Raw genomic sequence first — 22,958 nt, 5'->3', positions numbered from 1 at the left:
ATCATTTCTTTTTTACAGTATCCAATGATTAATTCTGTGCTCATTAGGTAACAGAGCAGCATCAGTTCTGCTAATTGGCCTTGGAGGCCAGTAGATCTGCTGCAGGAATATGGCACTAAAATTCAGATTTTTATTTTATGAGAAAACATGACTCGGTGCTTACACTAACCAAGCTGGTAATCATCATAATGGCAAATATAATAGGTACATCCTTTCTCTTTATCACACATTGCACTAAACCATTTGCCTTGCAGCAATGTTAATTGTCTGATATATATTCTACAAATTATATTTTCATTGCAGCAGTAAATGAGAGAGTTCAGATAGATGTGATCAGAAATAACTTTTAAAAAAAAAGATATTCTTTGCATATATAGTTATCACTGTGGACAGAAAAAAAAATCATCTGTTTTTGTGACTGAGTTTTGTTTTTTTGGCGTGATTTCCTCTTACTTTCTGTTTTGTCACCAGGGAAGGAAGTGAGGGGAGATCAGTAGAACAGTAAAAACCTGACAGAGGTTCTAATCCTTTGCTACTCCAAAATTAGAAAAAAGTTTTGCCTGGAGCTTTACTGGTTATCAAAGAAGGTTCAGTGCTGAGTAACCATTGGAACATCTGGAAGATCCAGTAAGCAGGGTCTTCCATTTCAATATGTTTATTGTATTTTAAATCAGAGATAAAGATAATAAACAGCAGTAAGTAACAACTGGAGGAGGCTCAAGTATCATTAGAAAGTAGATAACAGAAGGGTTCAAGGGAACATTAACAGGGTTATTCACAAAAAGATAAAGAGTTTGGAGAAGGTAGGAGAAGTGAACAACTAGGACAACATAGCTGATTTGGAAAAACTCTTCAATTCAGCTCACTTTCCAGGTCAGCTATGTTGTCTTAGATTGTTCACTTCTCCTGCCTTCTCCACACTCTTTACCCTTTTGTGAATAACCCTGTAAAAATAAACCAGAGCAGGTTATTCCTTTGTAAGGCCTCAATCACACGAGAAAAGGCCGGCATGTACAGCTACGTGCTGCGTGCGTGGCCGTATCGGGCAGCTCCCTTCTCTATAAGAGTATGCGGCCATACGCCGCCTATGCTCACCCCATGTGCAGGTCCGTACGGGTGCGGATGTCCCAGGCTCGGACGCAGGCAGGATCCATCCTGTCAGCGTACGAGTACAGACACCCGCACGGACGTGCAGGGCGGGTGAGCGTAGGGCGGCGTACGGCCGCATACTCCCATAGAGAAGGACAGGGGCTGTGTACTAATCACACGCAGCACCTGTCCTTCCAAGGAGCTGCTCAATATAATGAAGCACCTTTTTTAGTTCTATACATATTAATCCAGGTTTTGGTTAAAAAAAAAAGTAAGCTCTGTAGTTCCTTACATAAGTCAAGACATGTGCAAGGCTACTTTGGCAGACTGCCAATATGCAGCCAAATGCAGCTAGCAGATTGGAAAGTACTGGACTGGATACATTTGTATACTTAGGAATCTATTTATTTAAAAAAATCACAGAGTCTTACGCCCCACAAAGCTCTGCGAAAGTTAATTTTGTGCAAACAGAGGCAAAACCAAACATTCTTAGTATATTATCTTTACAATACAAATGTAATTTTGAATGTATTCATGAAATACCGCATTATGGCCACTAGATGGAGCTGAGGAACATAGGAAACAAATACTTATTTCCTATGCTGCTTAGCTCCATCTAGTGGCCTTAATGAGGCATTACAATATAACATTCAAAATTACTTTTTTTTTTTTGCATCTATTCGCACAGACTGAATGTTCACAGTGATTTGCAGTGTGAAGAGCTCTGTCAATTGCTTATAAATAGACCCCCTTGGTGTAAGCGAGCCCAATGAGTCATTTGGGCTGACTTACTAAAGAAGATGAGAATCTGCACACAATAAATTGTGAATATTCACTTTAATTATCCAATCAGGCTCAAATGAAATAAGTAAACAGGAATTAGCTTTTTACATGACTAGATAATTGAAGTGAATATTAACACAATTTATTGTGTGGAGATTCTCAACTACTTTAGCAGATCAGCCTCCTTGTGTTAGACTGAACATATTTATAGATAAGTACTGCTCTGTCTTTACATGCACACTAAGAATATAAAGAGTGCAAGCAGGGAAAGGTATCTTACCAGAATATGTTATCAGGTGGGAAACAGGGCAATAATGTATTATGTTTTTTAAGAATGATGTGCCTTTCCATGTTGGCTTATTTGTTAGAAAAACCTGTGTCTTGCAGTAATTTATTTAGAGAACTTTATTAAATATTGAACTTCCTAAGTCATTTGTAGAAGTAAAAAAACTGGGATATTATGAACAATTGAGCTCTGCTTTTAAAGAGTTATAAAAGCACCTGAATAAGTACCCAAGAAGTAAGACGAGAGCAGGCCCTTCAGCAAACAAAAATAATTTGCATATACACTAGATCATGTTTAATGACATGAAAAGCGCCTGAGAGGCAGGATGTATCAGCTGAGCCGCAAACGATTCATTCAGCATAATCTACTCCCCCCTCCTGGCATCTGCCTACTCTCGAATGAATTAAAGCTATAAATTAAAAACTTTTTTGCATTTCATTTTAAGGCAAACTGCAGACTGGTAATGAAAAAAAAATGTTTTTCCAACAATCTTTTAACTATAAAGGTTACGCCCGAGAATTCCTTTACCGTGAAGCTGCATGTGATCTTTATCAAAAAACACACATATAACACCATAATGCCTATTGATGTGATCCCCAAAACCATTAGATCCATAAAAACAATCCAATGTAACATTCTACTTTGCTACGTATAGCCCTCTTAACCAATATGCTAAACAGTAGTGGTGACCACCTAGGGGCTGATGTTCAACTACTAGTCAGTATTTTGGTAATCATTGAACAAGCAATCTTAACTCTGTAAGTATCCAATGTATATAAAACATTGATTGTATAACTGTTGTGTAACTAATAATATACATTACTAAACTAATATCTACAATAACTCTTGGGGGGGCAGATGGAATTCTCGGCTCATGTTGTAAAGGGTGGTGATCAAAAATATACAGCTGTAACTGGACAAAACAACAGAACTACCCAAGTTTTTGGAAAGGGAACTAAATCGTCAATAATTGAATGAAGTATGGCATTTACATGACATGGCTATTTATAGCATTGCTACAGTTGACCCCAAATAAAATGTTACTATAAATAAAATGTCCGAGGTTTAAAGAGCCTGAAAATGTAAGAAATAGCTGGCAAGGGAAAGTAGTATAACATTTACTGCAGATAATAAGTGGTTGATCTGGCCCCTACATCACTGATTTAATAAAAACATTATTATGTGTTAGTTGTGTTTGCAGGATTAATCATAAGACCTAAAAACTTCCTATTCACACAATATAGGTATATGTCACTATAGAGCCCAAGACACACCAAAGGGTTTTCAGCTTTAATTTTGAACCATAGTGTGTGGGTATCTAAAAAAAAAATGCATGAGCAAAGTGACAGTGCTTCTTTAAATTAAAATAAATCACATTTTTAGGGTAAGAGCAACAGGCTGCTTTACCCTCACATTTGCAAATGTTTACATAAACCACAGTCAAATATGCACTATACAGGTTAAAAAAACTGTACAGAACAGGACAGAAAGATAGCATTTAATACAGCTAACAGAACAAATTATGAAGACACCACCATTTTTATATGCTTTGGATATGGAAAGATTTCCAAGCTGGTCTACTTATGTTTTAGAAGTACATAATTACTCAAGATATTGCAGAATAAGAATACCAGTACTCGAAATACAATGTCTGTGGAGACTAGCCCCCATTTATCAAAGTGTTGTAAATAGCTAAACATAGGATTTGATTTATAAACATTCAACCCAGTGTATAGCCAGATGGGTGTCGTTTGCATGACACTAGTATCCCCTAGATCAGTGGTTCTCAACCTTTGTAACCTCAGGACCCACATTTGTCCTCGGTCATTAAGTCGCGACCCAAGTCGCACTGCAATGGAACACATGGCATTGCGGCACTGCACGTTCCAAAATGTAGGTGGGTGATGCATTTGGGGTGCCATTCAAACGAATGGCATTGCAATGCACGGGACTGTGCGATTAACACACTGTACTAGTGTGAATGGGCCCGCAAAAACACTGACAGCCACACACCCAACCACAGACACAATATCACACACTCAGTCATTCTCAAACACACAATCACACTCTAAACAAGTGTTATTTATTTTTAAACCCACCCAGTCTCCCTACCTTATGAGAACTGGGGTGGATCCTGAGCCTGGGATCCAATGTGGGCTGCTGTGCTTTGATGGAGCTCCATCCATATGTGCATCCAGTTGTACAGCTCCCTTGCGCGCCCTGTAGAGATGCCAGGAGCCAGAATGTTACATCATTCCGGTCCTGGCACCTCTGCAGGACACACAAGGTAGCCGTAAACAATGCACTTATATATAGAGCTCCCTCTCGGCCATAACCCCAGCCCAAGCTGACACTCAGCACCGGGCAGTATATTTTGAATGGCTTCTTGACACGAGAACTGACTGTGCTGCGCTAGAGGAAGGCTGAGGAGCTTCTCACCTAGAAAAGTGGAAGGCATGCGGCGACCCACTGAACATGGAGTCGCGACCCACTGTTGGGTCACGACCCACCAGTTGAGAACCAAGGCCCTAGTCAGCTCCCTGCAAACAGTTTCCGCCCATCGAACAGGTTTTATAAATGTAACCCATAAAGTTATAAATAGTATACATATTAACCAAGTAATTTAACTGTTTTTCCATATATAGTAAAGGAAGAATTCGGACGCACTTTATTCCACACTGAATCAGTTTTTGGAAAGGTTATCAGTGACCCAGTGAGTCCTGCCTGAGGTCCGCCCCCTGCCATGTTTCACTCAACTCTTGGCTCATTGTCACTGACAAATTTTCCATAAACTGATTCAGCATGGAACCGAGTGCGGCCGGATTCTTCCTTCACTATATACCTGTTTGGTTGGAGAGAGGACGCCCTTCTGCCGGTGAGCACCTGGCTGTCTTTCTCCTGCTAAGCAATGGAGGAGCAGTGCTTTATTTCTATGGCTTGTTGTAACTGTTTTTCCTTATTTTATACATTTAGGAAAATTTGATAGGTAAGTAATGTTGCGCATTTGGCATCTGAGTTCAGTGAAAAATTGTTTCACTTTTATGCAGTCAAAATCTTGAATAAACTACAACATGTGTCCTATGTGTTGATATATTTGGTACATTTCTCTGCCACATTAATCAAACCTATGTACATTGTGAATCAAACATCACTGCTCATCAAATAATTAGAACACGATTTAAAGTGTGGTTTACAACTGCTAACAAATGCGAGCAGTTCTTGCATAACAATGTCTACCATTTATAAATCATTGTACATCTTACAGTGCTTATAGCATGGGGCATTGATGTTTTCTTTGGACCTTCAGAAAAAAAAATGAAAAATGTGTTCAGAGGTAGTAAAATCCAATATGGTATAGAAATATAACCGATATTAGGTTCCATTTTCAATTCCATTTTTTTTAAATGTCATTCTTTACATAGGCTTTGCAGGAAAGGTTCATTTGCAGCCAATATGATGCATAAGTGGATTACTGATACCCTCAGCAGGAAGAATATGTGTATTACAACTAGGACTAGAATACACCTTTGTGAAGAGTATACTTTGCAATAACATTCACCAAAAATTAACTGCAGGTGAATCAATACGGGTATATGAAAACACATTCACCAGGACATTCACTTGCAGTGAGCGTTTTGTTTAAAGTCAGATTCACTGCTTTATAAATATGCCCCTATAAATCTTATGGAAAAAGCAGAATCCTATTTCTCAGTATATGAGAATACTTTACATATGCGCCTATGATAAAGCACATGTTTAGTGTAATCTGAAAGTTTTTACATTATTATATTGGCCCTGGAGCTTAAAAATGAAAATTTACATGAAGTCATCTGGACATATGGGAACATACAGAAAGAATGTGTATATTCCTACATTCCTTATTTAAGAGGGACTGCTCTAATATTTGGACCTCAAAGATGGGCATACCATAATCGGGGATGCACCGATATATCGGTCGCCAAAACATATCGGCTGAAAATGGCGCTGCTGTGTGTCTCTGCGGGGAGGAGAGAAACTGTCACAGGGGGCCGAGCGCTGTGGGAGGAGAGCGCTGTGAGCGGCCAGCGTCTCTCCTCCCCGCACCACTCAGCTTCCTGTCACAGATCAGGAGAGCGGCGGTGTACGGCGAGACAGCCAGAGCTTTCACAGGAGGCAGGTCGGTGATGCGGTGGGAGGAGAGCTCGATCTGACAGCTGACTCCTCCCCCGCACCACTCGTTCAGCCTCCTGTGACAGCTGTCAGGAAGGAGAGCGGGTACAAACACTCAGTGATAAGCTGATCGCTGAGTGTTTGTAAATAATTGAGGACAGAGTATGGTTACTATATCCTCAATTATCCCCAAAGCCTCTAAAAGTAAAGTAAAAAATTAAAATATTTAATAAAAATGAATAAATAAATGTAAAAAATGTAAAAGTTTATAAAAAATGAATAAAAATATTTTAAAAAAGGTAAAAAGTTAGAGAAAAATAGTTTTCAGTTTCGGCCCAACATTTTTTTTTTATTTCGGTTTCGTTTTAGTTTTAAAATTTTCATTTGAGTGCACCTCTTATCATAACTACTATCATGACTACTGCAACTCGCTCCTCATTGGCCTACCTCTACATAGGCTATCCCCCCCTTCAGTGTATCTTGAATGTTGCTGTTAGACTCATCCACCTAACCAACCGCTCAGTGTCTGCAACCCCCCTCTGCCAATCCCTCCACTGGCTTTCAGTCACCCAAAGGTTTACATTCAAAATAATAACAACCACTTAAAAGCCATCTTTAACTCTGCCCCCGGCTATATCTCCAACCGGGTCTCAAAAGTATCACCCTAACCTCCTCTCCCCTCCTCCCAAGACCTCCTGCTCTCTAGCTCTCTCATCAACTCTTCCCATAGTCACCTCCAGGACTCTAGAGTCTCTCCCTTCCTTTGGAACTTCCAACCCCAACCTGCCCGGCTATCTCCAACTCTGCCTATAGGCAATCCCTGCCTACTCTGCCTTTAGGCAAATCCCTATTTTCAGGGAAGCCTATCCCACCTCAAAATAATCACTGATCTATCACTTTTTTAAACAATCCATCCCCACACAGCTACAACTTCTTATATCACTTGCCCCTCCCTTTTAGATTGTAAACTCTCATAGACAGGGCCCTCCTTACATCTTGTCTTGATTTGTATTGTAACTGTAATGTCTTCCTTATATTGTAAAGCAACACAGTCAAAGTGCACAGGGCTCCTGTTTGTTATGAATCCAAAGCTTTAGTTCACCAAGCCACTCTAGTGCTGAAAATCTCCTAGTGCGAGTAAATTGGTATTGTCATAAGAGGTTTAATGTTCTCAATTCTGACCAATGTAGGTCCTTTGCAGAGAGGGTAAGGGAATATGCAAAACCATAATAAGTTTAATCACTACAAAAATGAAAACTTCATATAACAATCATAATTTTATCAGATACAGCACCCTGTAAAAGTATGCAAAATCTTGACCCACCCCTGTTGAATATGCAATGCATTTTAAAGGGGGACCCCATGCAAAAAAGTGGCGTTCCGCATTCAGGAGCCCCCTTTCACATAGGAAGTCTCTTCACATTAGAGTCACTCCTTTAAATTAGAGCCCCCCTTTCAATTAAGAGCCCCCCTTTCACATCAGAGTATTAATATCACATCAAAAACTGCAGCTACGCAGCATGGCAGAGGGTGGGAGGCAGGTGTGGGTGGAGGCAAATTTACAACTTTTTCTAAATGGATCCTGCCCTCCCTGGATTACTATTATTTGTTTTCATGGTGCTGACCACTGGCCTGCCTGCATCAAGGAAAGGCATGGCGCCGTGCAAACTTTTTAGGGCACCTCCTAAAGGAAGCCAGCAGGCAACCTTGTTGGGAAAGTCTGGTTTTATTTATATATATATATACACATATATAGTATACAAAAGAGAGAGAGAATTTAGGGGTGTTTCCATGCTTCATTAGTTTAATTAGTGCAGCTTTTAATTTTGGTGGTCCTTCCTCAATCTCTTCTGGTTAGGCTAGTAGAAAGCCTCTGCTATGTCGCTGCTCTCATCCTGCCCATCTGCCTGCTGTCACCACTTAAAGGAGAACTATGAGGTGAGTGCTTTTCACTCACCTCATAGTTCTAGCCGACCTGTGACAATGAGACTGTCACAGGTCGGCTTAGTAGATCGGGAGGTGAGCGAACACATACTGGGTTCGCTCGCCTCTCGATCCTGTCACGGCTCTCTGCCGTGACAGGGGGAGGGGCTGGATTCCCCTCTCCCCGCTCCGATCTGACTGGCAGAACGGACGGGGTAGTGGGCGGGTACAGCTGGCTCTGCCTCTAGATAGGCAGATCCAGCTGTCACTCATGCAGCTGGGCGGATCCCGTCATCTAAGTCGGGATCCGCTCCGGCTGCGGCGTCTCAGTATACTGCGAGCTGTAGCTCGCGGTATACTGAGCTTAGGGTAACGGGAGGACGCTAGTTTGTGTCCTCCCGTTACCCTAAGGAGAACTATGGGGAAAAACACTGACCCCATAGTTCTCCTTTAAGACCAATTCTTACAGAAATGTAAAAGGTGCAGCAGATGAAATAATGGATTAGAATAAAGACTCATAAAGACATGTTCACAGAGATCAAGCATTGTTTTGGTTCCCAAGTACATGTCTATGAAGAAATATATTTTGTGTATAAAACCAAGCTGGTATATCTAGCTAATACATAATATCTCTAAGTTCCTATGTTCACCAGTTTATAATAGTGATTAGGATATCTGCAGAGGTACAAAGAATGAAAGTAAATTACTTCCAAAAGAGTACTTCAGCCAAGATAATACTGGAAAACATATATAGTTCAGTGCTTGCTAGATAATTAGAAGCTGTACATCCGTAGGGTGCTATTGTAGTCTGGAATGCAGTTTCATCTATTGCATGATAAATATTACAATAAATAACATCTTTTACTTATCTTGGGGCTTGCAGAAATGTTGTTCCAGGATTTGTATAAATCTGGTACAAACAATAAACCTGCATCTCACATATTGCACTAGTTTAAACAATATCCTGTTTTGGATTTCTTCAGTATTTCTCATACTGCTTTTTAGAGACTTCTGGGCATAACAGCAATCAAACAGATTAGATAGTAATTGGACATACACAGATGATCCGGGTATTGAATGTTTTCATATTAACAATATTTGTTCATATACCTGCTCATAACAAACACATATGCAGTTTGTCTTTCATTGGGGGAATAATAGCTTATCAGCCGAAATAATCTAACACAGCCAATGAATGACAAAAGTATTTGTGAAAAAAAAAGCAGCTAACATAAGCAAACTTATACTTTCAGCCACAGTGGGGGTATGAGTCTCTGCATGCTCTGTCTGCCCAAAAGGGTATAGGATCAGCTAGACCAGTGGTTCTCAACCTGTGTAACCTCAGGACCCACATGTGTCCTCGATCATTAGGTCACGACCCAAGTCGCACTACAATGGAACGCACGGCAGTGTGGGCTGCTGTGCTGTGATGGAGCTCCATCCATATGTGCATTGCTTGTACAGCACGCGCGCTCTATAGAGGTGACGGGAGCCAGAATGTGATGTCACTCCGGTCCAGGCCATGCAAGGGAGCTATAATCAATGCACATATGGCTGGAGCTCCCTAGCGGGCATACCCCCAGCCCACCTCCCCTCAAGTCAACACTCAGAGCCAGGCAGCATATTTTGAATGGCTGCTCAGTGTAAGAATGGACAGTGTTGTGCTAGGGGGAGGCCGGGAGCTTCTCCCCTAGAAAAGTCGAAGGCATGTGGCGACTGAACACAGGGTCGCGACCCACTTTTGGGTCACGACCCACCAGTTGAGAACCAAGGAGCTAGACAGTCATATGGTTGGACTGAAGATCTATTGGTCACTAATGAACATTCAGGGAAATAGATATCATGCTGCCCTAGGCACAATTATCACAATTTTTTAATGTTGAGTCTTGGTGCTGCCCTATTTAAACCTTTCTGCCCTTGGTACTAGCTCAAGAATGTCATATGGTAAACACAGCCATGTATATGTGGGCACCTAAGGGTTAAGGATGTGAACAGAGCCATGCATTCCTACCAGTTTGACACCTCTGAGAGGATATATGAGTAATGGTAAGGAGATTTATAAAACATAAAAGCTATGCAGCCAAGGAAGAAAAGCAGTACTGTATAGAAGATGAAATTACCAATACACATTTCTAGTGTATTAGTATTCTACCTTATTACAAACAATAGGGTTGGTTTAGTAGAGGCTGCTCTCTTCCATGAGGATGTTCACTTACCACATTAAACAAGCTGAGGCTTTTTTTTACTTAAATACCTAATAATATGCAAGGAAAATGTTTTTAAAAACAGGAATTTTGCTTACACTAAATAGGAAGAATAAACTAAACATTAACTTTGTAAAATGAACATGCTGTATTGGCCTACGCAGTAATAGCTATGTTCAACAGTGGCAATTAGTAACTTATGAACCTTCAGAAGCTGTAGCATGCCCCTTCACTGCTGCAGCTTCAGGTGAGTGTGACCTCTTTGTGCACCCACAATTAACTACCTACTTTCAAGCCAATGCCATTCCTTTAGGATCTAGCCAGTAATTTCAACTGCCTTGAATAATTAGGGAATGTGTGCTAATTTCTGAAGATTTGACATGCTCCCAAATCAAGATGGTGTGGTTTGGAGCTCATTCCTTTTTTAACCCCTTCATGACTGAGCTTGTTTTTAGTTTCTGTTCGTAAATGACTGACACACTTTTGACATTTTTGCTGTGTGATTCTTCCACTCATCACATGCACGCAATGCTAGCCTGTTGCATAGTTTCCATTACGCCTGAATCACAGTTTCTGGTTGATAATAGTTAGTTGTTCAGGGAACAAACAGGACACACAATGCAGTGTTGAGGATTTCAAATGTTTTTTACCTGATTTGTAAACACTGCGTAGACAAGAAAGGGAGGCATTTAACCGATCACATTCTTCGCTGCTAGCACCAAACTTCCCCAGTGTTTCGCAAACCAGTTCATCAGTCATGTCTAACAGGTCTTCCAGTGAGAGCTGCCCAGGATCAATTACCTAAAACAAAATAAGATGTTATTAATCCTCCTGTGTAGCAAGGGCTAAATGTGCTCCAGTAGACTTATGGAATCCGCATGTATTTTTGAAAGATCTGTATTTAATTACCATAGTAAGTATGCATGTTGAAATTGCTGACCTGCCTTTAACATACATCTGCCTGTTATTAATGTTGCCATAATACATCAATATACCTCTCAACTGTCCTACACTTGGAGGGACTGTCCCTCTTTTGAAATTTTACAAATACCTCTGTCACTCATCCCTCCTCATTTGCCGCTTTTTTGGGTTTTATCTATAACTCTCTATATTTTGAATTAAACTAACAAAAGTGTTATACAACACTATCAGAGTTATTCACAAAAGGGTGAAGAGTTTGGAGAAGTGATCAATCTAGGACAACATAGCTGAACTAGAAAGTGAGCTAAAATGGAGAATGTTTCCAAATCAGCTATTTTGGCCTAGATTGTTCAATTCTCCTGGTGTCCAAACTCTGCACGCTTTTGTGAATAAGCCTGTATATATTTCATCCATCCTCCGCATTTATTACTTTTAGAAGCCATTATAAAGGAAAAGTAGTCATGGAAAATTTGCACTTGCAGATTTAACCAATCATTTTTGGTTTATTAACTCTTCATCATCCAGTTAAAAGCTGTGTGGCAGGGTTTGTTCTTTGCCTATATACTTGCTGTTAAAGGTGTTCCTCTTTCTCATCTCACTATGTTGGAGGCTATGTACTTCATTAGCAAAAAGTTTCACCTGAGGTTACTGACTATAAGTACATCTTAACCAAAAAATGGATAAATACAAAAATTGACTTTTTGCAATTTTTAGAATAATAATCCATCAGAGATGATAAGCACAAATAAATATAGTAAATACAAAAATTAACAAAGTAATTCAAAGGCTACTGACTTTATAACTGGAGAAAAGAGGCTGCACATTTACATTAAGGTTGCCATCCTCCACCAGCCTTAGGCAACAAAGCAATGCAATTCAGTATCCCTAAGGGCTTATCCCACGACAGTAGGCTGGTGAATAATTAACTACTGCATAATTAACCACTCCAGAGGGACTTATTAACAATATATCCCTGCGTTAAATACCGGATACTTGGCGATGAACCCTTTTCAATAACGTTGTACATGAATGATCCTCAAAGGATAAATACTGGAGCTTGAGCACTGTGCTAGTTATACTTAAATTACACATATTGCTGTGGGTGCTTCTGAGTCTCTTCCTGTACGGCATGTTCAATAAATCTAAGCTAAGTCTGAACGTAGTGCAGCTGGAGTTAGGAAACAGGCCCAGAATTAATAAACTCAGCTTCCTCCAGTGTATCTTTAGCCAGCTGAACTTTAGGCTACAGCTAAATATGCAGCTGTAATCCACATATGGAAGCTGTCCTATCTGCCATAAGATTTGTATTTGTCCAGCCAGTTATTGAGATTTACATAGCCAAGTGGTTGTCCTAACTTTTCTCTTCTGCAGTTAAAGTACAACATTGTCAATTCTCTGCCCCCATCCTATGGTTGAACAGTGAAGAACAGCAGATGACAAATTGGCACATCACTCTTCTCTCTTAGCATGTTCTTAGCCAGTACACTTGTATTGATTTAAAACAACCCAAGTCGTGTTATGTAATACTTTAAAGATCACTCACGCTAAATAGGAACTATTGCTTTGACTACTGTACAATATGTAAACAAGCAAAAAAATAGAGAGATAGAACAGATTTCTGTTACTTTAGTCACTGACATCAAGTTTTACACAAGATCTGTACAATATCAATCTCAACAGGCTACACTGCCCAAATGCCTATACTAGCTGCATTTTATAGGGAAGGAGGCCACTCTTATGATTTGTTCTATTTATAACATTGGCAGCAGGTCCCATATTTACTGGACAAGCTGGGAAAAGAGGGAATAAGGCAACTTGGAAGTGGAAACTGTTGTTTGTGTCCTGGCACCCCTTGGATACACCAAATCAAGCCTGCTGGTGCTAAAAGCATGTAGCCTGCCAGTTCTGGAACTATATTCCATTTGTATCCCCTGTCCCATCTGTCTATGACTACTGTCAACTCAGTATTCAGTATTCAACTCAGTACCTCTGAGGTATGGTTTTCCAAATTTGTCAGCAGTGATTAAAAGGTTTAGAGAGCATGCATAAGAGGTGCTGGGACCACATTTAATTCAATTTCACATGGAGGGCATAGTCTATGATGTTGAGCTCAATTGCCCCGGCTAGGCAAATGTGAAGGGCCCTAGAAAAGGACCTCAAGCAAGATTCAGAAGTTGGAAAAACCATGAGCACCATAATCATAGATTTAGAAATTCAGAATTATTATCCAGAAATATTTAGTTCATAATATTAAAAGAGAATTCAGAGAAAATAAAATAGGCTTCAGTAGCTGGTTAGTTTGGTTGCTTAGTTAACTTCACTGCTTTAGATGAAGGGACTTATTTTACTTCTGAACTCACCAAACTCCTGATATTTTTATTCCAATCAGCAGTACCCACAGATGAAGTGGGTACTACACACAACCCCTGAAACATGTTGGCTTGCTTACCCTGGATTTGTATTATGAAATAAAAATATCTGGACTCTAAATCCTTTGGTTTGGTGCTGTTGTTTCTGCCAACTCCTTGCTGTGCACCAGAGGACATCTTTCACTGCTCCAGGAACTGCTATTCAAATGTTGCTGAACTACAATATTGTTAACAAGGCTTCACTTGTATCGTTGTACCTTTCTCTCTATTTGAATTACATAGTCTAATGGTTATAATAAATAATCTGCCTCGATTTAAAAATCAAAGCAGTTTCCTGATATATCAAACCGCAGTGAGCTGTGGCAGTTTAAATAATATAACATATTATTTTTATTGCAATTTTTATTCAAATGATAACATCCCTATATACAGTTGTAATGGAATTTGCATCCATTACTTACCCTGTAAAAAGCTAGTAAAAAATATAATAAGATATAATCCCAAATGGTTTAATAAACAACCCTCCCTCAGCAAGTGGCTACATCTTAATTGCATTATTCTATAACATCTATAAATAATAGCAAGGTTATACGTAGAAAAATGGTTAAATAATGGTATCTTGTACACCTCAAAGAGCGACTTTGCCCAGCAATTGAGTGTCTCCCAAAACATTTAAAGTAGTATTAAAGGCAGGGCATTTTTTACCTTAAAGTGAAATTAAAGATTCATTTTTTTATTTTTTTTTCATAAATTGAATGCACATACTTGTAAAAATCATTTGTTGTTTTAATAAAAAATGTTCCGTTCCTCATTTTCTAGTGAGTCCCTGCATAGCTCTTCCACCCGCCCTCTGCACGGGTGCCACCATCAGCTAAGTGGCTGCTGTGGAAGCACCCATTCGTGCTCGTTCCTGGTCGTGCCCGCAAGTGGCTGTGTGCATCAATAGACACACAAAGCACTGGGGCAGACCACGCCCCTCCTCTCCACCCAACAGGTTGATTGAAAGCAGAAGGAGCCAATGGCTCCTCTATCCTCAACCGCCACCCCCGCAACCAGAAAGTTCAGGACGGACGATCGCTTTGAGGACCGGCGGCAGTAACAAGTGGCACTAACAGGTAAGTGCTGGGGACACAGAAAGATACTGGGCATGTTTTACCTTAATGCATATAATGTATTAAGGTAAAAAATGCATAGACCTTAGAAATTCTTTATTGCATTCTCTGCATTAAGGTAAAAAATGCCCAGTACCTTTCTCTGCCCCCCCCCCCCCAATATGCGGAGACCCATTAGAAAACAAGGATATTAAACTTTTTTTTAAATAAAAACAGAGCTGCATCTGGGTCAGGCAGAGCTCATACAAGTTCTGTGGGTCTAATAATTACTTTTGCTCTGGAAAGAAACTGTACCATTTCATGTGTGGAATGGCTGAAATTCTTTGGTCACACTGCTGAAAGTCCCTGTTTAGGCACTTCCTGTTGTCAGGTGACAACAATATGTTCCTGTCCCCAAACTGTGCTCCTGGGCTGACATCTACTAATCTATTAATATTGCAACACAGAGGCTCAGACTGCAGAAAATAGGAAAGGGAAGGAAAGCTTATTTCTATGCAAAGTACCCAGTGTGTTGACATAGCTGATAAATAAACAGGCATTGCAGTTTTTGGATCCCCTGACCTTTCCTATTGTACCATCTGCCCTCGCTATGTAGCAGCCATTAGAAGTATGATTTTTTTTTTATTGCTCTCACATTAAATATTTGCCACAGCTACCTTCTGTAATCATTCGTAGAACTCTACAATACCATTAAATTAGCATGAGATAAAACGCAGGAACAGATAGTTATTTTTTTTTACAACAATTCTCCATTTGCCGCTAAATATAATTCATGGTAAGATTTTACTTTTCGCCTACAAAACGTTGAGTAACGAGAATGTTGCCCACACACAAATATGACCTGCGTACACCTTCTCTGCCTACACACACTCATTCTTAATACAAACTTCAGGCTTTAATAGAAAAGGCTTGGACGCTTGGACACTTCCGCGCCTTACGCCCACGTATCTGAATACGTTTGTTACAATATTTAACAGTATCTTCTCCTGCTGTTGGTTAACCCATTCATGATGGTGAGCTTCTTTAGAGTGGAAGTGTTTAATTTTCATCTTTATATAAGGGTAACATGGCATCCTGAGAGACAGTTAAACCCTAGATCTTAAATCTCCCTATCCTCATAAAACTTCAGATATGTCATTCACATCTATGCAACCACAGAGATATAAAGCACATTGGTGTTAATTGCTTGCTGAAAGCATCTGCTTTATGATAATTCTCAAAGGTGCCACACCACTTAAGTTGTTTCTATATTACTCAGTGGTATCCCTGCATTATTTTACATTTTGTTTATGAGGAATATATGAAAGTGACTGAGTGACTGAGCGTATGTAATCCCAGTAATCCCAATCCAACTGTGCAGGGTTATAACAAGAAATTATTCATGAGCAGTAAACTTTCTGTTAAATAATGATCACTAGAGCTGCAACAACGATTCGATTTAGTCGATTAAAATCTCGGCTCTCCACCAATGCCGGCGCTCCTCACATCTGGCCGGGCCAGTGCGATCACATGACGGGGATGTAAGCGCGACGGGTGTCAGCCGGGGGACGGAGACTATGGCTGGGGACGAGCTGGCATCCAGGCTGAACCGTTCAGCAGCAGACATGGAGGGAATATTCAGACAGTAAGTGCCCGAAGCCTGGGACCCGACACCGTGCACCCCAATCCACCATCATACCCGTCCTCTGCACCCTATTCCACCATCATACCCATCCTCTTCATCCCTGCACCCCAACCCACCATCATACCTGTCCTCTGCACCACATTCCACCATCATACCCATCCTCTACACCCCATTCCACCATCATACCCATCCTCTGCACCCTATTCCACCATCATACCCGTCCTCTGTACCCCATCCCACCATCATACCCATCCTCTCCATCCCTGCACTCCATTCCATCATCATACCCGTCCTCCGCACCCCATTCCACCATCATACCCATCCTCTGCACCCTATTCCACCATCATACCCGTCCTCTGCACCCCATTCTACCATCACACCCATCCTCTCCATCCCTGCACTCCATTCCATCATCATACCCGTCCTCTGCACCCCATTCCACCATCATACCCGTCCTCTCTATTCCTGCATCATACCCATCCTCTCTATTCCTGCATCATACCCGTCCTCTCTATTCCGGCATCATACCCATCCTCTCCAAAAACACCAGCTATAGAGGAATACATCAGATCCCAGCAATAGTACATTATAGTATAATTACTATTGCTGCGATTTGCTGTATTCCTCTATAGCTGCTGGTATCCTGCATTGTGACGCTGTATAATGTACTATATTGCACAGCACATTATACACTTATTTTTACTTCCACCGCTCTAAGCTTGCTCCTGTGAGCCTTTTTTTTAAAAATCCGATTAATCGAACTTAATAATCGGCTAACTAATCGATTATGAAAATAATCGTTAGATGCAGCCCTAATGATCACGTTCCTCACTTTACATCTGGGGACATGGAAAAACACTTACATTTGAGTAAAAACAATTTTTTTACCACAACAGAAAGTGATTCCTCAATATAATTAAAGTGATATTAAAGTCAAAATTACTTTAAGCTCTTTCAAATGCTGATAAAATCACTTACAATCGATGCTGCTCCTTGGATTAGAACACCTAGCTCCAATTATGCAAATGCCATCAACAACTGGTTGCGATTAACAGATTATATGGATTGGAACAACATTCACCATATTTACAGGTGAAACTCGAATAATTAGAATATTGTGCAAAAGTTCATTTATTTCACTAATGCAACTTAAAAGGTGAAACTAATATATGCGATAGACTCATTAAATGCAAAGCTTACAGCTCATGAAAACCCCAAATCCACAATCTCAGAAAATTAGAATATTACATGCAATCAATAAAACAAGGATTGTACATAGAACAATATCGGACTCATGTCCAGGATCCGTCTGTGTGAGGTGGCTCTTGCTGCACTGACTCCAGCCTCAGTCCACTCCTTGTGAAAGTCCCCAGAACTTTTGAATGGCCTTTTCCTGACAATCCTCTCCAGGCTGTGGTCATCCCTGCTGCTTGTCCACCTTTTTCTTCCACACTTTTCCCTTCCACATAACTTTCTATTAATGTGCTTTGATACAGCACTTTGGGAACAACCAACTTCTTTTGCAATTATCCCTGTTGAGGCTTTCCCTCCTTGCTTTGAATGTAATGAGTCTATCTCATATATTAGTTTCACCTTTTAAGTTGCATTAGTGAAATAAATGAACTTTTTTTATTCGAGTTTCACCTGTATTCCCAGAGAATTTTTGTACAAGTCATTCTGAATTGAGAAAGTTGGTTGGGTGACCAGTGAAACATCTTCAAGAAAAATACGGAAAGTCCAGTTGCCTTGACTCATTTTTTATAGATGATGCTGCTCATTGATTTTAAAAAACATTTCGTGCAGAAGCAGCTGGTCCAGTGATCACTAGACCTGAAATCATGTTTAGGGGGGCTCCTTTCCCTTGCAGGGTCCTTGTGTGTGCTCGTAAGCTGTGTGTGTCTTCACAAACATACAGACACAGCAAGGCAAGTCACTCCCTCCCCCTGCTCTACTCTCCTTTCATCTGCCTTCTCCATGCTAGTAGATGGGCAGTTGCTGGAGCCTTCTCTGTTCCTTGCAATCTTGTACTGGACAGGAAGTTCAGGGAAGCTGAGCTGAGAGAGTTGGAGTGAGCTCTTCTTAAACATAATGACTGTAAGTCCTAGGGTAAAGATTAAAAAAAATACTTTGCTGGGCAATGTATAATGTATTTGTTCGTTCTGGATTCAATATTGAAAAAAAGATTGAGAGTTTAATGATATTTTAACGTGGAAGTCCAAGCAGAACAAAAATAATAATGCTCCCCCCTTTGCCAAAATTATTTGCAAGCACCTCTGGGTCTCTGGGTGCCTACTATTACACTTAAGTGCAAGTTTTCGATGGTAACTACAGACTTTTTTTTAGGTAATCCTCTATTTCTTCCTGTCAAACGTCTTGTGGTTATTGAGGTACAAAGGTAGGTAAGTGTCCTTTTATCACCCTGTATTTCCATCTCTATCAAATTGGTCAAAAGTATTATAGACCTAAGATGCAAACTACTGACTGATCTCACTGTGAGCTTCGCAGTGCAAGCACCTTGTGACAAGCTCAGCCATAAGGCTCCTTTCACCCAGGAGAGGATTTAAAGATTTTAGCGTTTGCTTGCCGTGCGGTCTTCTGCATGGAAAACCGCACAGGAAGCGCAAACGCTATATGTGAATGGAGGCTTGAAGTGACATAAAACTCAAACTGTTTTTGACTTTCTGTCCTTATAGCCCTTAACATATTCCAACTTTAATTTCTATTTTTAGATTGCAATCTTACCTATATTTCATTCCAAAAAACAGTTGGGCACGCTCCCGCCGCTCCTCCATTCTTCCTCAACTTCTAGCCTCTCTCCTCCAGCAGTGCATGATATTTCTGTGACAGAGCGCCGCTCTCCCGCACTACATCTCCCATAAGCCACGGCGCACAGATCTCCCACTGCACACATCTCTATTCATAGACCGGGTCCACCTCCTCCTTCCCTCCTCAGCTCTGCTCGCACTCCCGTGCCCCCGCACGCACTCTTTGCTCTTACCAAGATGTAGAGAAAGCACAGAAGAGAAGCCTCTGGTGCTGACATGTGCGCCTTCCACAGAGCAGGCTGAATGTAGATTGGAGGAGGGAAAAAGGTGGAGTCAGCAGAGGGCGCTTGAAGCATCCTCACGTCTAGTTGTAGTTCACAGTGTGAGTGAGCACAGAGGGTGGCTACTTTTCAGCGCCCATAAGGACCATGAAGAAGAAAAGTAGCCACCTCTGGGAGGAAGTTATTACACAGGAGAAAAACATTATTTTTTACAGCATTTAAATGTAAATAATTTAAAATGTATTATATCATAGATCTTAAATTGTATTATTTTATTGTCGAGTTTAGTGCCGCTTTAAGTATGATGATCGTTAGTGCTGAGCTAGATATGCTAACAGACATTATTCTCTATACTTTGGGTTGACATTTCTGCAATGATTACAAAGGATGCTAAAGGGTGTCAATACTGGTCTGCATTATTATAAAGTTCTGTACAATAAATAACATGATGGAGAAGTAGACTTGTTAGATATTTACATAATTACATTACAAAATATGATTTGCTATATTAAACCTTCATTTTAGAGTTATTGCCAAGTCAGTGTTTAGTGAAATATGTCTAGTTAAAGTCCAAATAAGTAAAACAAATGTCACTAGTGTATTGACTTTGTATAGGTATGTGCTTTGTTATCAATGGGAACGTAGGTCTCTCTTCTTGGACAGCTGCATAATATTCTGCTGTGTATTTTTTGGCATTTGCTGCCCTCTAGTGTCCACTAGGTGTATAGCATTTCCTACTTTCTATTTCAACTACAGGTTTACATTTGTTGGATGATCATATATGGTACCGATACCCGACATTGGTGATAATTGTTGGTGGCTATATTCAGAACAAGGTGCATCAATACTGGTCCATATGGAAACAGGTTAACAAGGTCATTTTCACACTCACCCTGTCCCCAACCCTAAATCCCCCTAAACAGCACACTATCACCCGGAGAAATCGTTGCCACTTCAACCCTGCTCTTGTCTACTCTTCTACTGACTACCTCTATGACAAAATCTCACCCCTGTCCTGCCCTGACCTGGCTACTTCAGTCTTCAACAGCTCGCTCTCATCCTCCCTAGACACCTTGGCTCCCCTCACAACACACAGACTTAGGCCACGTCCACTACAACCATGGCAAACAGTAGAAACCAGACATCTAAAAAGACATAGCTGTGCTCTTGAGCGACTGTGGCAGAAAACTGGGTCTCTGCAAAGCTTCACCCTGTATAAAGATGTCTTCCTAAAATATAATTCCTCCCTCGGTGCTGCCAAGCTGACTTATTTTATCAATCTCATTAACACACTCTCATCCAAACCTCGTCAACTCTTTTCTACTTTTAACTATCTACTATGTTCCCCACCACCTCCACCCACTCACTCACTTACTGCCCAGGACATTGCCATTCATTTAAAAAACAAAGTAGATACAATTCGGGATCAGATCTCCACCGTGCAGTCATTAACATACCAGGCCCAACATCACACTTGTTACTTTCCTCTTTTGACCCTGTCACCACAGAGGAGGTTACAAAGCTTTTCACTGACACCCACCTCGCCACTTCCCCTCTGGACCCTACTGCCTCACCACTACTCTGATCACCCCCTTTCTCTATCCTACACTCTCTTACTCACATTTTCAATCTTTCCCTCTCTACTGGCATCTTTCCCTCCCCTCTAAAACATGCACTGGTCACCCCAATAACCAAAAAAACCCTCATTGGACCATACCAACCTTAACAATCTCAGACAAATCTCCTTACTCCCATTCATCTCCAAACTCCTAGAATGCCTTATCTACAACCGCCTGAGCCGCCAACTCACTGATAACAACATTCTCTGCCCCTTACAGTACCGCTTTCACCCCCAACATGCCACTGAAACCTCCCTCCTAAAACTCACTAATGACTTACTAACAGCTAAAAACAATGGCCACTACTCCTTACTCTTAATCAGACCAAAAAGAGGAACAAGGGACTGAGGAGGAAAGAGGGACAGAGGGATTTGGTACCAAAAATGGGACAGTTGGGAGGTATGCCCTAGGAAAGGAGGTGCCTATATATAGACCTTACTGGTAGGATCAATAAAAGAAGAAAATATTTAAAAAATTTGACATTACAGGGACAAGTACAACAACTTATTTGGTTTAATTGATTAGTATACACTTTAAGATACATTAAATCCACCGCCACTAATCTTCTAAAGCCTTGGTTCTCAACTGGTGGGTCGTGACCCAACAGTGGGTCGCGACTCCATGTTCAGTGGGTCGCCGCATGCCTTCCACTTTTCTAGTTGAGAAGCTCCTCAGCCTTCCTCTGGCACAGCACAGTCAGTTCTCGTGCCAAGAAGCCATTCAAAATATACTGCCCGGTGCTGAGTGTCGGCTTGAGCTGGGGTGGGCTGGGGTTATGGCCTTTAAATCAACCCCATAGTGTCTGTGGTTGGGTGTGTGGTTGTCAGTGTTTTTGAGGGCCCATTCACACTGGTACAGTGTGTTAATCGCACAGTCCTGTGCATTGCATTGCCATCCGTTTGAATGGCACCCCAAATGCATCACCCACCTACATTTTGGAACGTGCAGTGCCGCAATGCCATGTGTTCCATTGCAGTGCGACTTGGGTCGCGACTTAATGACCGAGGACAAATGTGGGTCCTGAGGTTACAAAGGTTGAGAACCATTGTTCTAAAGGATGTTACAAGGCGCTGGCCAGGGTGAAGCATGGACAATGTCGTAGTTAGGATCTGAGATCTAAATTTTCTATACAGTTGCATTGGAATGTTGTTCCCTAATATCTACTCAAACAAATTCACTAAGTGGGTCATTCACTAAAGGGTGAATAGTTTGGAGAAGGCAGGAGAAGTGAACAATGTAGGACAACATAGCTGAGCTGGAAAGTGAGCGGAATTGGAGAATTTTTCCAAATCAGCTATTTTGGCCTAGATTGTTCACTTCTGCTGTCTTCTCCAAACCCTTCACCCTGTAGTGAATAACCCCCTAAGTTTAGTGTTGCTGCTTCCAAAAACACATTTACAAGCTCATATGCACAACTATAATAATACAATTTAATTTCTGCCTCAAAGGCTTTACCTGCCTGGAAAACAGCAACATAATGCTTATCCAAAAGAACTTAATGTTTCTGCATTTTAACAATTATTTGAATCAATATTTATTTCAACCTTTGCCATAATGAAGTTTGTAAGCCAATTATTGCTTTCACATAGTGCCACCTAGTGGTGCTCTAACAGCATTAACTAAAAGCATCCAACTTTTACTGCTTCAGCACAGATGCTTTATGTCTGTAATGTTTTGGTTTCATAATCATTAGGACTGAGAATTTTACAGACCATAAACTTCTGATGGTCCATTATCCCAAAAAAACAACATTTTCATACATGTCCCCAAAAAATTCTCTATGTATTTGTTTCATTATTACATGGTTTGAGACAAAACATTTTAATGTGCCAC

The 22,958-nt window shown here is 40.7% G+C and overlaps 1 protein-coding gene across 1 annotated transcript in view; it reads right to left on the bottom strand.

Annotated features, from left to right (window-relative positions):
* Positions 1-22,958, bottom strand: part of KSR2 (kinase suppressor of ras 2) — a 340,057-nt gene that overhangs the window by 256,547 nt on the left and 60,552 nt on the right. The window contains exon 3 of the mRNA XM_018554273.1: positions 11,085-11,235. Within this exon, the coding sequence (XP_018409775.1) occupies positions 11,085-11,235 (151 nt within the window). The remainder of the gene's footprint in view (positions 1-11,084; positions 11,236-22,958) is intronic.

The sequence above is a fragment of the Nanorana parkeri genome, unplaced genomic scaffold (genome assembly GCF_000935625.1).
Source record: "Nanorana parkeri isolate BGI_ZX_2015 unplaced genomic scaffold, ASM93562v1 scaffold152, whole genome shotgun sequence".
In the NCBI taxonomy this organism is placed as follows: Eukaryota; Metazoa; Chordata; class Amphibia; order Anura; family Dicroglossidae; genus Nanorana; species Nanorana parkeri.
The sequence above is the reverse complement of the archived record's forward strand: the minus strand, read 5'-3'. Positions and strand labels throughout refer to the sequence as shown.